General features: G+C 34.2%; 1 protein-coding gene across 7 annotated transcripts in view; it reads right to left on the bottom strand.

The window, feature by feature from the left end:
• Positions 1-3,753: 3,753 nt before the first annotated feature.
• Positions 3,754-16,768, bottom strand: part of NUP58 (nucleoporin 58) — a 41,788-nt gene continuing 28,773 nt past the window's right edge. For 6 of the 7 annotated variants that reach the window (XM_047722945.1, XM_047722944.1, XM_047722943.1 and 3 more), the window contains 4 exons: positions 14,499-14,700; positions 8,909-9,007; positions 7,203-7,298; positions 3,754-5,899 (listed from right to left, as the gene is read on the bottom strand). In XM_047722945.1, coding sequence (XP_047578901.1) covers positions 5,730-5,899; positions 7,203-7,298; positions 8,909-9,007; positions 14,499-14,700 — 567 coding nt within the window. In that variant the 3' untranslated portion in view covers positions 3,754-5,729. The remainder of the gene's footprint in view (positions 5,900-7,202; positions 7,299-8,908; positions 9,008-14,498; positions 14,701-16,768) is intronic. The other variant, XM_047722942.1, reaches the window with a different exon arrangement.

The following is a 16,768-nucleotide window of genomic DNA, read 5'->3' as shown; positions in this document are numbered from 1 at the left end:
TGTTGGTTAAGTGTCTGATTCTTGGTTTCTGCACAGGTCATGATCTCAGGGTTTTGAGATTGAGTCCTACATTGGGCTCCACACTCAGCACAGAGTCTGTTTAAGATTCTTTCTCCCTCTGCCCCTCCCTCTGCTCTCATGTACTTTCTCTCTCTCAAATAAATAAAACCTTAAAAAAAAAGTCACATCGTCATTGCTCAAAGCCACCTATTAAAAACTTTTTTAAAGTTTCCCCAAGCCAAATTAGTATATCCTCTGTGTTCTCAATAATTTTCTTTGTAGGGGCACCTTGATGGCTCAGTTGTTGGGTATCTGCCTTTGGTTCAGGTTAGGAACCCAGCATCCTAGGATCAAACCCCGCATTGGGCTCCATGATGAGTTCCCTCTCTTGCTGTGTCTCTGTCAAATAAATAAATAAAATCTTTTAAAAATTTTTTTCTTTGTATATTTATCCTACCACTTAATAATCTCATGTTGTATTATACTTGTTTACACATAGAAAGAGTTAAAATCCTAGACTCTAGAAAAACAGCCGGGGCTTACCGGCCCATCTACTTACTAGTGACCTATAAAGTTGCTGAACTTCTCTGTGCCTCTTTCCTCATTTGTAAAAAAGAGATAATAGTATCCATCCATACGACTGAGAAATAAATGAGTTCATATATGGAAAGCTCCTCAAAGCAGGCCCTCGTCTGCACTTAACACTGGATGTTAGCTGATATTATTGAGCACAGAAAATAATCCTACTCATATTTATATTCCCCTAAACTCCCAGCAGTGACTTGCATACAGCAAATAATAACAAATGTTTACTGAATTAAACTGACTTGCTACAAGGGGATTCAAATGGGGTTGAGGATGACAAAAACAAGGTCTCCGAAGGTTACATTTACAGACCACTCTTGAGCACTGCAACCTCTGTGAGCCTGGTAGGTTTCCTGTTGAGCTTCATTGGCAGGTTAAGTAGAAGAGTATTAATCTAAATGCATTAGATTGAGTAGGAAAAGGCAAAAACAATTTGGACCATGACCAATTTTTCCGGGAATCCCTACTCCATCTGCTGCTGTCTCTGAGCACCTCAGCTTCTTGCCCATTTCCATGGTCTCATTGGGCCAGTTGAGGTTCATCTGCCTGTAAGGAGAGATCTAGTCTCACGTAGTCTGAGCATGTAGTGCTCTCTTGGGCTCCAGGAGTCAAGCAAGCCTTGCTGGAAAAGGCTTTCTTGTTAAGCTTCCTACTGTCCTAAGATTCAAATATCCCAAATTACTCCCCCTTACCATTTTCAAGGTGAGCAGAGCACCCCTCATACTGGAATGACTGGCTTTTCTCTGAGCCTCTTCATAGGGAAGCAGTGGGAAAAGATGGCTACAGGAGAGCGCTCCTAACACTCTTTACATCCTCAAGAGGATTATTTACCCTCAAGTCCCATAGCCCTTTGTACTTACCTTGCCTTGATCTATAGTTTATTGTATACTTGGAGTTTCTCCATGTAAATCATGTAATGTCATTATAACCTCAGTGCCTCTGAGGGCTTAGGCATAGAAATCAGTGTGCTATTCCTGTTACCACAGAAAACCGCAGCTCCATGACTTCATAGCCATGTAACCTCCAGTAAACTGCTTAAATTAAGACTCAGTTTCTTCATCTAGAAATTGGGGGTTTTCTGCTTTATAGGATAATATTGAGATTAAACCGGGAAAAGTATATAAAATTTGTGAGTGTGGCACCCAGAACACACTACATACTCAATAAATGGGAGATACCATAGGCAAAGGTGCCTTTGTGAATGAGATTTAAACTAGGCCCTCCAGCTCAGACTTTTCAGGACACTGACCCTGCATTACCAAGTCCCAAGGTTGTGTCCCCTCAGTAATAACTCTGTGGTGTGGGTTCCAAAAAAATTACAGTACAGCCAGGTTTATACATGGTGAGACTGGAACAAGGCACGGAGGAAGGGGATGCCAAAGCAAATATGATAAATCATTCAAACTCAAATATTTCACACATAAAAATCCCATTAAAATATTGCCAAAAGCACCATTCAAATTCCCTTATTGTCAAAAAACACTATTTGAGATTAGGAAGACATTAACTTGGGTTTACTGTACCATCAGAGAAGAACAGTTAACCTGCTTCTGTAATAATGCGAATGACCTTGTACCAAGTGAAGTAGAAAATCCACACTCAGAACTAAAATCAAGATGCTGTTAGGGAAAACAATGAACCAAGTATCTAACAAACACTATAAAACTTTGCTGAAAAAATAAGAGACCTAATAAACGCACATATCATGCTATCCATATTAAGATGTCAACTCTCCCCGGTTTATAATCTATTTTATTTGTAAAAACCCAATCAAAATCCCAATAGATCTTTTAAAGGAAAATATAGGTACTCAAGTTTATTTGAAAGAATAAGTGCCCTAAAATAGCGCCCCCCCTCAACAAAAACTAAAAAAAAAAAAAAGGAGTAATATAGGGCAGTTGCCCCATCAGGTACCAATACAAAGCACCCAGCTCTAGTGATTCATCAGCAGTGAGGTACTGGTAAGGAGTAAGAGCAGTGATGCCTGCAAAGTATCAGGGGCTCATGCCATCCAAGTGCTTTACAACAGATTCCATTATTAATACAACTACCCATCTTTATTACTGTCACTTTTCAGATGGTAAGGCTTAAGGTCTAGAAAAGTAAATGACTTGACCATGATCACACAGGTTCAAGGCAAGGGTCTGAACTCAGCTGACTCCAGGAATCCAAACTACCTCACAAGAAAAGTATTAACGCCCACTATCTACAGAGATTAAGAAAAAAAACCCCTACTAAATAACCTGGTATAAAAATGGACAAAGGATATCAATAGGCAATTACATTCACATGCAAATGGATATTTTAAGATGGATATATTAAAAAGCTCAACCTCACAAATACTTATTATTAGGGTTGATAATATCTAGGGTTACAGAGAATACTTGGAAATGGGTACTCATGCTGCAGAAATGTATTACTTACACAGCAAATTTGGAAGGCAATCTGGTATTAAAAAATATAATCTATATGCCTTTTCAGGAATTCCTCTTCAAGCATCAATCCCAAAAATACATTAAGCATAAGTACAAAGAGCCACATACAAGGATATTCACTGCAGGTTTTTCTGTAAAACTGAAATATTGGAAAGAACCAAATTGTTCAACTACAGAGAATATATTATGGGATGGTACATAAAAAGAAAATTACATGGACTGACATGGAAAAACACTGGTGCTCTATCATTAAAGGACAAAATAGCAAATCATAGGGCATACAGATTTTTAACCCATTTATTAGAAAAAGGATCTAAGAGAGAATAATAAAATGTGAGAAAACGAGATAGGAAAAAAATAAGAGAAAAAAAGAAAGAATGAACATTTGTACACGTTATGTGGAAAACAGCATTTTCTAAAAGGGTCTGCAAGGAAAGACACCAAACTATGAAGAGTAGACACTCAAGAGAAGAAAGTGGGATTAAGGCCTGGGAGTTGAAGGGGACTTTCACATTCTACCCACTATTCTTCTAAATAAACTAAGTGTGTTTTTGTAATCTTGAGAGGACAAAAGCAAGTGACAAAGAACTTCCTATCTTGTGTTCACTTTACAATTTTTTAAAGCAGCAATATATTTAACCTGGTAAAAAGAAAACACTAAAAACTGACCACAGAGAATAAGAGCAATAAAAGAAAATTACATATTAAGAGCAACTACTGACACCTATAAAGATTCAAAGCAACTGACACAATAAATTTTATTGTTTACATAATGATAGGCTCTGGACAGAGTGAAGACAACGGCGACAATGAGAACACGTTTAAACTCCTATCACAAAATGATCTGTTACAAATTTCCAGTGGTTCAACATATTAAAATGTAAAATATATAAAGAAAAAATAAGAAATATAAATATTCAGATTTTTGCAACACAATGCAACATCCTTTTTAAAAAAAAAGTTTGCTGTAATTGGGTATTTAATTCCAACAGTAATTCAAAACACAAAATCCTACATTTTCCTACCCTTCCCCAAAATCTGGATCTGGGGATTGCAGTATTAGACAAGTATGCAAAAATAAAAACAACTTCAGTACTCAGAAACAAAGCATTTTCCTTATTTTAATGCATCAAGGCGCAAAAGTTTCAATTCCAAAAAGCCAATCATTGCTGTAGGCGGATAAATAAAACAGATTTAACAACACTTTAATAATCAAACCCAACTAACATTATACTAAAAATATATATGTGTGTGTATATATATATGCAATACCTATTTTAGAAAAAAAGGTGCCTTGGTGAAAATGATTCTGAAAATATTCACTTGATGCACATTATGTACAAAACCTTCTATATAAAAAATTAAACTATTTTCAATGAAATTCCATGTTCACATCCCATTTGAAAACTGTACTTGAAAGATAAGTAGGTCTACCTAATGGTTTCTGTCTGAAATCATGGCTAAGGCAGTTCTTCCAAGGGCCCTCTTTTTCACCCACTCTATGTCACTAATACTAATATAGACAAATATTACACGGATGCAATCTGACATGCCTATGTGTTATTACCTGGAGTTCTGGTTCACTGTTAAAATGGGATCGTTAATAGTTGCTACAAAGAATACTTTTTTTCTTAAAATATATTGTTTCTCTATTCCAAATTAAGCACTTACTTAAGACATTAAGAGGCTGATAAACCACTCCATTTGGTGTCAATATCAATAGCCCTATAAGAAAGAACTCTGTATTGGAATAGCTAGAAAAGTTTCCACTAAAGTAATAGTGCATCCTTCACCTGCATAGAATCAATTTGGCTTAATAGCTCTTTGCCCCCAGACACCAGTCTGGAGTTCAAATATGCTCTTGAAGGTACATCTCAGATAGGAGAAAACATCTCAAATAGGCAATGTGAGGGTATATGGGATAATAAAAGTTGTTAAAGTCTGTTCAGTGATTCTTACAGCACTCCTCATTCAGAGTAGCTGCTAAAGGTTAAGGTGGAAACAAAAATGGAAAAGACGGGGGGCAATGAAGCGGAGGTGGTCAAATATTTACACCAGTAATCATTTTACTAAGTCTTTAAGCAAATAACTGCAATGACCTGGTACCTCTAGCTCATCATTCTACAAGCACTGAGGATTTGAAGCTTAAAAGGTGAAAAATAGAATACCCTTAGAAAAGGGGAACAAGTCTGAGGCAAAAGTTGTAGGTCGTAAATATATATTTTATATGAACACACACCTGTGTGTATTATTCTGTACGTATTTACACATGTATTCACAAGATGCCCTGCAGTGTAGTTCAAAAGGCCTTTATCAAGGAACAAACTGATTCTAATATAGGACTTAGAGTTCATACCATCTGTATAAGAAACAAATGTGCATATATTCACATCGTGTAAACCTTATTAACAAAAACATTGCTATGACACTAGGTTAAATAGGTTTTACCTAATCAGTGATGTAATCAGAACATTTCTTACACTGACAATCAAAATAATGAAAAATACACAACTGGGTTTCAAATTCACAAGAAAAAAGATGTTTAGCATGGCAAACAAGAACAAAGTTCAGATTCCGGAGTAGGGAAAAATATCAAAACTTTATAAATCTCCTGGGATGCAATTTAATTACTGCATCAATTTTAGAAAAATAGACTCATAGAATGAACGATGCTGCTATGAATTCTCTCAACCACATCAACCCATATGTTTATCTTTTTCCTCTTTTGTTTCCAGCTGGAGGCTTCTTCAACTGAAGGAGTTGTCCTCCTGTTCCAAAACCTGCAGAGGCAGGATTGGACACCCCAAATGTCAAACCAGCTGATGCCGTGATGCCAGGATTGCTGAAGTTAAACCCAGATGTACTTGAGCTGCCAAAGCCTTATGTTTAGGGAAGAAAATATTCGTATCAGAAGTTAGATCACAAACACAAATACAAAAAATGGGGATGAGAGATAAATTTCTAGCTAAAAGAACATTTAATCTATAAAAACAGCAAATATCTTAGAACCCTAAATTTGTAACATGGAATTTTACAGGAAAATTTGTAACATAGAATTTTACAGGAAAATTTTACAGGAAAATAGCTAACAACTAAGAGGCACCTTTAAAGACAGAAGTTTAGTGATCCAGGCCAAAAAAGAAACCTTACCACAAATAATTCAACTCGACACAAAACTTCAAGTTGTCAGATACTTTGCTGTTAATCAAATATGCCATGGTGCCTTCCTCCTCAGCCCCTCTAGAAACATATTACCAACATGTAGAAGAGAGACTTCATGACCCTTGGGCCCACTCCTATAATCCTAAATCCTCCAAGAAGGCGTTAGCCCACGATTTTCAGGGCAGTGAACATACCAAAGAGTAGTAGCAATTGTTCAGATTTTGTAAGAACTCTTGCAAAACTAAGATCAAGAACTATCACTGCCTACTTAAGAGTACCATATTTAGATTATAATCCTCAAACCACTGAATTCTACTGTTATTTTACTCTTCTGGGAACTGCTGATTTTAAATACCACTTAATATTAAATGGAATTTCCTTAAAATTCCCTCAATTTAAACATAATTTAATACGTATTATGTCGTTATTTTAAACATGCTATTTATCCCTAAGCACTGCATGTTAAAATTAAAACAAGCCATTATTTACAAACACAGAGAAAATGGACAAGAAATTTGGAATTTTCTCCTCAAAGACTCAAAAAATTATATACCCAAATGAACAAAGAAACCAATCAATCATCTCTAAGCCCGGTGTTCTTAAAACCAAAGGGACAGATAACTAAAGAACATTTCTTTGGGAGAAAAACTATTCTCCTAAATAAATAATGATAAAAAATGGGTTAAAACCTTTATAACGATGGGTTCATTTTTATAATAATGAAGAGACTTGTTTAACCATGAAACTAGTCTTTGGGTTTAAAAGACTCTCTACTTAGTTAAAAGAGGACACAATTTATACCAAACTAGTAAGTCTTGTTAGAAATATTTCACAAATCTGACTTTTAGTTTATAAGAGAGATAAAACTATGTGATCTGTTAGGCTTGCATGCTTCAATCAGGGGATAGAAACTGAATCAGGGATTGTTTTTGGATACTGGAAATAACAATACTTATACTTTTAAATTAAATAATTTGTATCTTTAAATTTGCCTGAAATTCAGGCCAAAAACACACAAACCTGCACTAAGACTTCCTGAGGGTTTATTTGTTGTTCCAAATCCAAATGTGGAGGCCCCTGTAGTGCTGCATCCAAAACCAGAGCTAGTTCCAAATCCTAGTGGAAGGGTAATAGAGAAATATACAATGGTATGTAAAACATAGGTTAAAGGATACTGACAAGTAAAACCTAATATTATCAAAGATCTAACAAATACAGTGCTATTACAGAAATCTGCGATTTACTCTGTCTCATAAGACTTTTGGAAGAATCAGGTTAATTCTGAAATAAACGTTTTTTATGTATCTAGACTAAATTTATGACCCATCATAATTTTTAAAAGAACAAAGCCATAAAGAATAAGATCATATTAGTATTTTCTCTCCCAAATGAACTAGTAATGTTAGTAACCATCCAAATATGATGTCAAACAGATATAAACCTATCTACTTAGGGGACAGTTCATTAAAAAATCAAAACAAAAAAAGACGGACTAAATTCATAATAAACCTGGCATGCATAACAGTTTAAACACCAAGTACCGAAAGGTAACTTTACTCTGCTTTTTACCAAAACGTTTTCACTTACTTACAAACCTTTACCATTGAAAAACTGTATAATTACAACATAGTCAACCACGTTAAATCTACTCAGTAACAGTAGGCTCCTGTCACATACCAGCCGACGTTAGCAATTGAGAAATTCAGAGCGGGAGCATCATGGTTTTTCTCTTAGTAATACTATGTACAATTTAAATAAAGAAATATTTTTTTGTTATATAAAGAGGAAGACGTGATTCTAAGTAAAGACTTTGTTTCCACTCTCTTAAAAGTGCCCTAAAAATAAAATTCAAATTCTTCTTAGGCTACTTTGCAATAGTGTATCTAAAATAATGAGTTTGACAGTGTTATGGCCTATAATGCTAAGAAATATAATAGCAAATTGGATTACAGGTCATAGGAAATATGCTGTCTGCCATAATTCTAATTCCAATAGAGTCTACTACACCGTTACCTTGATTGCTCACTGGCTTCCCTCTTATGATGATGTATTTCAGTGGAAATAAGGGAACCTTATTCATTATATGACAATATGCTTGTTACAATACACTCTACCTTCAAATACCCATACCAGAGAATTGCAAATACGTTTGTATTTAGCATAATGACTTGCAGAAGACTTACCTTACTAGTTAGAATTAACTTATAAAACTATTAATTGCTATATATACAAGTATGTATAAGGCAAATATGCCAAAAATGCTGAGGAAAAGACAGAAGTCATGCTGTTCAATTATAATAAAATTATTTCCCTATCTAAAGTGTTCATTTACAAAAATAGAAGATAACGATTAGTAGGATGTATGTACAGAAGTAGTTTGGACTCCAAACCAATGTTACTAAGACTACTGATTTTTTAAAGTTCATTAAATTTATTAAAACTAAGTAATTTTCAAGTTCACATTTTAGCACATTGCTTTGAAAATATGAACGTCTCTACCAATTAATTTTACTACTCTTTTATATTCACTATTCACCAAAGATGAAATGATTTTTTTAAGTTCTAAATCTAATACTAGAATGCACTAATTATGTTTGGAGAGAACTGTTTTTGTCACATGGAACTTTCTCTTCCAAAATAGCAGACCCTCTTAGAATTTTTTTACAGGCTAGTATAAATTCAAATGTATAATAGTCCAATGCAATATTAGAAAAGTGAAAGTGTACCTCCAAGGTTTGAAGAACCTAAGCCACTTGATTGCAAGCCAGTGCCAATACCTGAGCCGAATGGCGTTCCAAAACTAACTCCCAGAGATGGCTGTGGCCCTGGTATAACAAAAAACAAAACAAAACAAAAACAAAACAAAAAAAAATGGGGGGGAAAAAAAACAAATTTGCCTTACTCTTTCAAGATTAAAATTTCTTTATGAAATTATTTTTTAAATAAACAGTGATTAATTTTGACAAATTCTATTTGCTAAAACTCAATTTTCAGGATGTCTCCCCAGCCTGATTTAGCTATACTAACCGATTTACCTATCCCCCCCCAAAAAAAAAAAAAAAAAAAAAAAAAAAAAAATTTGTTTTTAAGTGACTTGTTTGTGCCACACAATTAAGAGGCTTACCACACTGATAGATGAATGTTAATTTAACCTACTAAATAACTTGAAATCTTTAATGTATTGTAAATTACAATTCTTTTAGTTTTACTTATAGAATGGTTTTCGATCTCCCCGCTTGTTTTCTGATAAAATTACTTGGTGTAATCAGTAAAGGTTTTTATTTTTTTTCCTTTTTAAAACGTTAAGAGTCAAGTCTCAACTGATCAAAGAGACTGACACTAACATGGCAAAACTATCATGTTACTTCATAAGAGTAAGTACCAAAAAACTAGGCATCACTTTTTAATAAGAAATATAAATGATATATGCAATAAGTAGATAAAAAACAAGACAATGTTTTATTTTATTAAATTTATTGTTCATTTTAAAGCAAATCAATTACACAGTAACATGACAATTCCAACTTGTTCACAAAAAGTGATAACTGAGTTCTATTTTAAGCTCTGCTACATTACACCACTTATCACCTGATTAAATAAGATAGATAATGAACATTTACAAAGGCACCGCTGTGTACCTTGACAGATTCAATACATTCAAGATTTCAATTCAGAAGTTTCTTTCCAACATTTTGGAAAATGTACTCAGATGCAGAACAATTAGTCATCCTTTTCCCGTTTGTTACTTTAAAGATTTTGGCTGAGTTTGTTTGGCAAGAATAGCATCAAACTTACTAGCCTCTCTTTTTAACTACTTTTTTTTTCTTTAACTAAGCAGAATACAAAAATCTAAAAATCTCTCATTTTGATAAATAATTTATGAAAATTATTCAATAAATTTCATAGTACAATCTTCAGTCTTGTCTTTTTCAAGCACAGTGATCAGTGCATCTCAAAGTTGAGGGAACTGCCAAAGTAATATACAGACTGAAATTTAAACTTTTCAAAAAAATCAAAGCCTTCAAGTTGTTCAATGAAGAATGAGGTTTGTATATTCAAAAGGTAGTGTAAAATTATAAAGCATTAAAAAAAAGGAAAAGAAAACTGAGGAAACTGCATTTTGCTACACTGGGACAGAAACTGGACTTTTTAAATAGCTTCTACCCAGAAAATAAAGAATAAGAACTAATAGCAGCCGGAGTTCTTATACTATTATTAAAAAATAAATTAAAAAAGGATTTAAATTTTTACATCTAGTTTGAGATCAATTTGAGAATAAAATACCTGCCTAGCAGCTCTTTTGTAAAATGTTACTATAGGAAAAAGAAACTAAGCATATTACCCTCTTACTTCTAACAAAAATAATACGTAGAAAACACACGTCCAGTTTCTTGAACACTGAGAGACTTAAGTGTCACATGTTGATAGGAGGCACTGCTGGTGGAAGACCCTAAAGAATAATACACACCACAGCCCTCAACCCTACAAGTCCCAAGAGTTACTCAAATAACATGCTTTTTGTTGTGTGTGGGTCTGTTTTTAAGAGTAACCCTAATCATCAATATTCAGGATATTGGTAATCAAGAACTCTGACAATGACAAGACTTTCCATTGCACAACAGGTACATGATACTTTGAGTTTTGTACCTTCACACAAATTCTGAAGGCAACATCATTTATAAAACTAGTGGCAAATGTATAACATTTTTTAATATTAAAAACTCATGATAAATATCTCCCATGCCAAAGTATTAGCATATATTACACTCTGGCCACCATATAAATTAGTTTCACTATTAGAAAGCAGAATCTAAATCCTTCAGGCAAAAGTCACGTAAACAATTCAAGAATTCTGTTTCAAAATCTGAATAGTCATTCAATGAGAGGCTTAGTTCCATAAACAAAACCATGTTAGTAGTAATATATCCCAATAATTGCCCAAAGTGAAATCTTCGTGTAGAGTAACATTTTACAAAAGTTACCGTATAATATATTCACACACAACAAAATCAAGTTTAGCACTGTAATTCATATTTTCCAGAATAAATTCTACTTTCTTAAAAGTAAAACTGCATTCACAGGAAAAGGACTAAAGTGCTAAAATTTTTTAGTAATTTTCAGAAATTACTCAAAATACCTAATGTAATTAGTGTGATTATTCCTAAGTCATATTTTAAAAATAATTTTTCTTAGAAACAAAAAAATGCCTTTTCCCCAATTTGAAAAATTTTACTTACTGATTTAATGGGGAATGTTCCTTTGGTTGTTAAATACAACAAAACCACAAAACTACAAGAAACTAAAATGAAATACTTAAAGTTTCCTATTTAACACTACATCTTAAATGTCCAAACCTACACTAAAAGCTAGAAATTAGGAATTCCTAACAAAATGTCTCAGCTCTCCTTAAAAATAGCAGCTAAGTCACATGAGAATAGTCTTATTGTGTAAACATCAAGAACTTTTAAAAGTGTCAAAACACAACAGCAAAACTTAATCCCAACACATTAGTTTAAAACAATCTATCCTAAGTTAAAATTTTACTGATAATCCTAATGTAAATGTCTTAAGCTTTTTAAGAGGCTTCAAAAGCACTGATGGACAAGTGTACTCAAGATCTACTAATATGTCATTTATCCATGTATTGATGCTTATTTCATACATAATTAGCCTGCTGGTTTTTTATCAATTCTCTTCAACCTTCAGAAGCAATAACCATAAATCGTGCAGGCCTAATCTCTATTATATTTTTTTCATTAAAAAACACCAAAGAAAAGTTAAGAAGTCACTTAAATCCATACCTCCACCTCCAAGAAAGACTATGCAGAAACCACCTTCAGAAGGTAGCAGCCTAAGAGGCTATCTGCATTTTACATTAATAAAGTCAAGAACCCATATGCAATCGAAAGCAAAACCCCTGTCAACTCAAACCTTGCACAGATCAACAATGACGTATAAAAACAGCACACCAGCTTTACCTAACTGAATCTAGATGGTCTTTAAATTTTATTATTGTCACTTAAAAAAAAATAAAAGACATCCGCAAAGTCTTGAAACATAAAGAAGACTAAGTCACTGAGTACAAAAGCACAATGCAAAAATTCCTCAACAGGCTGTAATTCATGAAATCAGTAGGTATCTAAGAAACCTCATCCATCTCCCTGTAGTGGTGACACGACTGGAATAACTAACATTCTGACTAGAAGATGCATAAAAGAATGCCCTACAGAGCTGGGGAGGCCTTCAAAGAAACAAAAAGAGAAGACATAATGCAAAATTGTTATTACTACTATTCAGTTTCTCAGTTCTAAAAATCCACACAACTCAAAATGAAAACAATCTGAGACTGTTTAGGTTGATAAATTACAATTCCTGCCAGCCGATGAGGAAGCCCTTATGTGAGTTTGAAAACTGCAGGGAGTGCTCGCTTCGGCAGCACATATACTGAAAACTGCAGGGAACTTAGAACGCAGTCAAGTCTCCCTGAAGCCTGGCAAAAGTCACAAATAAAATTAAATGAGCAAAGGCTCCTCAAGATGATTAAATCAAGCTAACATTCTCCACCACGACAGAGAGCAAACATCATACTCAACTCATATTGTTTACCTTTGTATCCTGGGAGCCTAGCACAGAGCAGGCACTAGTATTTATAGAACAAACATATATCTTCATATGTCCATGAGCCCAAAATGCATGACCTCTCAAGACCGTCTACATAAGAGAATTAAAAACACAACCCTGACAAGTGATTTTGCTTCAAATTTAGTTGTGTTATCACAGAATATAATTAATTCATTTATGCCATGACACTTTAAGTAACTGAGCTTTCTCGAGTTGTATTTATTAAAATGGAAGTCCCTTAGGTTTTAAAGAATACTTAACCAAAACCCATGCTTATCTGGTCTATTGTAGGATTAATATTGGCTCTAAAAAAAGTAAACTGGTACTATGTTGGTTTGATTAGCTGGTTAAATAATCAGGAGAACTGATAATCATTAATTATGGGACTGATTCCTATACTGACTTGATGGGAATCAGCCACATACTGATTTTTTTCCCTCCATAACTTGAGAATGGAATCCTACACTCCAGCCAGCTAGAGAAGTACTACAGAGTGCCACTGTGAGCCACTATTCACATGGGTCCAGCCATGGAATGTGGACAATTTGGCATAAACCAATCATCAGCCATTCACTGATGGTAAATCAATTCTGTCATCTCCAAATGTGAAGAATAATTTTTAAACTGCCAGTACTGAAAACCAGAGAATGCTTCCCTAGTAGAGGCAGCCTGAATGCAGTCTAGATACGCCTGTTTTTTACTCTTTTTGTACTGTAATTTACTATTGGACTATATGGAACTCTCAGAAAGACACATGCTATAGAATAATAAGCATTATTCAAAAATTTATGAATGAAGAAAGTAAAAATCAATATCCATTAACACTATATTTTCTATGTCACACTTCAAGCTTGATTAAAAAAACAGACTGTAGCAAAGACAATAATCTCCAAAAGACACAGGACCAAACTCCATATGCAGAACTAGACCACAAAAATGTTTCTCTCGTTAGAAGTGGAATTAAACCAAGGACTAAATTATCTGCTTTCCAGTATCTCACCAATTATTTTCATCATCTGCCCAGCTTCCCCATTCAAACTTCTTAATGTGCAATCCAGAACATCGCAAAACATCTTTTTCCTGCCCTTGCTACTGTTCTGCTCATTCTGAAAAGGTACATATAATTCTAGCATGTACTTTCTTCCAAATTTGGTTAAGAGGGGACCTGTACTCTGTTTCCAGTCATTATGCATAAAAACAACCAAATGATCTTTAACACACCTTCAGTCATAACAATGTACTTCATCCTAAATGCGGGTACTCTGTAATCACTATGTATGAGGAAATTAGAATGCACCATCTATCAGCATCATATATGAAAAATGCAAAGTATGGCTGGATTATCTCTGACTTTAAAACAATAAATGATACAATCACGATTTTAGAATCTAATATTCTTAAATGTAATTCGGTAGTGAAACACCATATTCTAAAGGGCATTTATAGCAATACAGCAAGTAACATTAAGTAATTCACAATACTCATTATCTAATTGATGTATTAATTATTGCTAAGACTACCCTGCATTTTTTATCAGGTATGTTTATAATTGTGTCCATCACAATTTTTAGATTGTATTGGAATAGCTACTCATAGAAATTTCTTCAGTGCTAACACAAAAGGAAGACTTATAAAAATGCACATCAATGTTCTGCATTTGAACAGTAAGAAGCTATAACTTGAATGCATTCAGACCTGTAGCAGGCTGTTGCTGCTGTGTAAGTGTTGCAGCCATGGCAACGGCTGCCGCATTTGGCATGTTGCTGAAAGGGGTGGGTCCAGTAGTAACTCTGGGTGCATTCTGCCACTTCTTGGCTTCAGCTCGCCTGGCTTCAAACACATCTACAGCATCTCCTAAGAACATTTTCCTGTAGCCAAGGTACTGTTCTTTTAGCACCTAAATGAAAGAAAAAAGAGACAGTTAATAAGTCAAGTTCTTTGTTGACTTTGGTATTATATGAATAATCTAACTAGGAAATAAGTCCGCAGACAGATAAGACACCACCAATATTATACATTCGCCCTAAAGTGCAAATCAAAGTGGGGCACGGTGTGGGAAGTGATGCATGCAAGCTCTATTACTTTTATTTTTTTTCCCTACTTTTGTCATGTCTTTCCAATAAACAGCCTAAAATATTCTGGCTCCATGATGCTCTCTTTAAAAATGAGTTAGCAAAGCTTTTAAACAAGTAAAGTAATATCTAAAATTCCATTTTCAATACTCCAGTTTTTCATATTTCTCCAACACCCTACCTTTTGATAACTTTAGATTCAAAAGGCTAAAAACATGTACTAACTATGTATATGTTAAATTCTTCTTTAAAAGGCCTAGGTGACACAGGTTAAAATAAAAGGTCCTTAGTAGAGAGAGCTTGGAGGCTTTAAGGAGAGCTTTCACTTTATCGCTATTATCTGACTATTTTACAGTAAGAATGATTCATGTTGAACTTGTATCTCCAAACTGGGGCAGAGGGGCAGAGGCAGGGGCAGGGAAAGTGAACTTATAATTTCAGAGTAAGAAAGAGAAATTACCAAGTTCATAAAGTAGACTGGTTCACACAGTGCAAAATCTGCCTTGATTAAAGCCATTAATAGGAGCGATTCTACTGCACATCAGAATCACTAAATACTTTTTCATTAAAGGTTTAATCTAATTTAGATCAGTTTTAAACAATGTTTTAAAGAAATGTAGAATTTTCAGATTTCCTACATTCTCAGCAGAAATTAGTAACTATTAGTCTTTTTGGTCTTAACATGTAGAGTATTTAGAAATCTTACTGTTATTTGCAGTATTTAAACATTACCATCCCCTATTTTGTGTAGTCAACAGTATTTGATGTTCCAGTTCCAAACTTTCCTACCTCTATAATGTACTGAAGCAGGCCTACCAAGAACTGGAAACTAGGAAATCCAGTCAGATGTAGGGTATGTGATACCAGAAGAATGAATTTTATTAAACTTGATCTCCCCGAGTCCATCCTCCCTTTTCTCTGTGCACATATATATGCATATACCCATGCAATGTTTGGCACCAACAGCCCATAAATTTTAGTTCTACTTATACTAGAAAATAATGACCTGCCTTCAAGACTTGAAAGACAACTGGTTTCAGGAAAAGGGGAAAAAAAAGAAGAACTGACCTCAGCCATGATTTATATAATTACTGAAACAATGTCCAATTTTGTTAATGTCCCTGAAGACTGGCTGGCTCGGGTAGTTTAAGCCTGTTTCAGCAGATTATCTCATGAAAAAACAACACGGAAGAAACAAAAATAAAAAACCAACTCACTGGAAATTTCTCTAAGTAAGTAAGTCTAGAAATTACAGTTTGCTCACTAAAAGCAGCTGAAAATAAATGGCAACATAGCAAATCTGCTCACAGAACATCCTTTGGTTCTTAGGGATGTGCATTACAAAAAAAAAAAAAAGAGTAGGTCAAGTTGTCAGGTCTAGTTTATACAACATGATCAGAAGAGATTTTATGTGAATCCGTATGTTTTATGGTCATGTTACTGAAAAGGGTAGTTTTCAAACCAGAGAGGAGAAACTGCCATTGAAAAAGCACGTATACTTACAATTGATATGTCTAGAATTTGCTTTAAAATATTCCAGAGGGGAAAAGCAACTCTGTGGGGAAAATTGATAAAACAAAACCAGCAGCATGGAGCACTGGGTGTGGTACAAAAACAATGAATACTGTTACGCTGAAAAGAAATAAAAAATTTAAAAAAACAAAAACAAAAACAAAAAACCAGCAGGATCTTTGTAATGGTTGAAGCTGAGTGGTGAGTAGCTGGGCATTCATTACAGTAGTGCCCTATTTTTTGTATGTGCGTATATTTGAAAACTTTCACAATAAAAATTAAGAAAAAAAATCTGCACAACACAGACTTCAAAGCACCAATAAGGAATCATCTTTAGCCCTTTAAAAAGCTAGTATTACAGACCTATAAATTTCAAGAATA

This window comes from Lutra lutra, chromosome 3 (assembly GCF_902655055.1).
Source record: "Lutra lutra chromosome 3, mLutLut1.2, whole genome shotgun sequence".
Classification (NCBI taxonomy): domain Eukaryota; kingdom Metazoa; phylum Chordata; class Mammalia; order Carnivora; family Mustelidae; genus Lutra; species Lutra lutra.
This window is presented reverse-complemented; position numbering and strand designations above follow the sequence as displayed.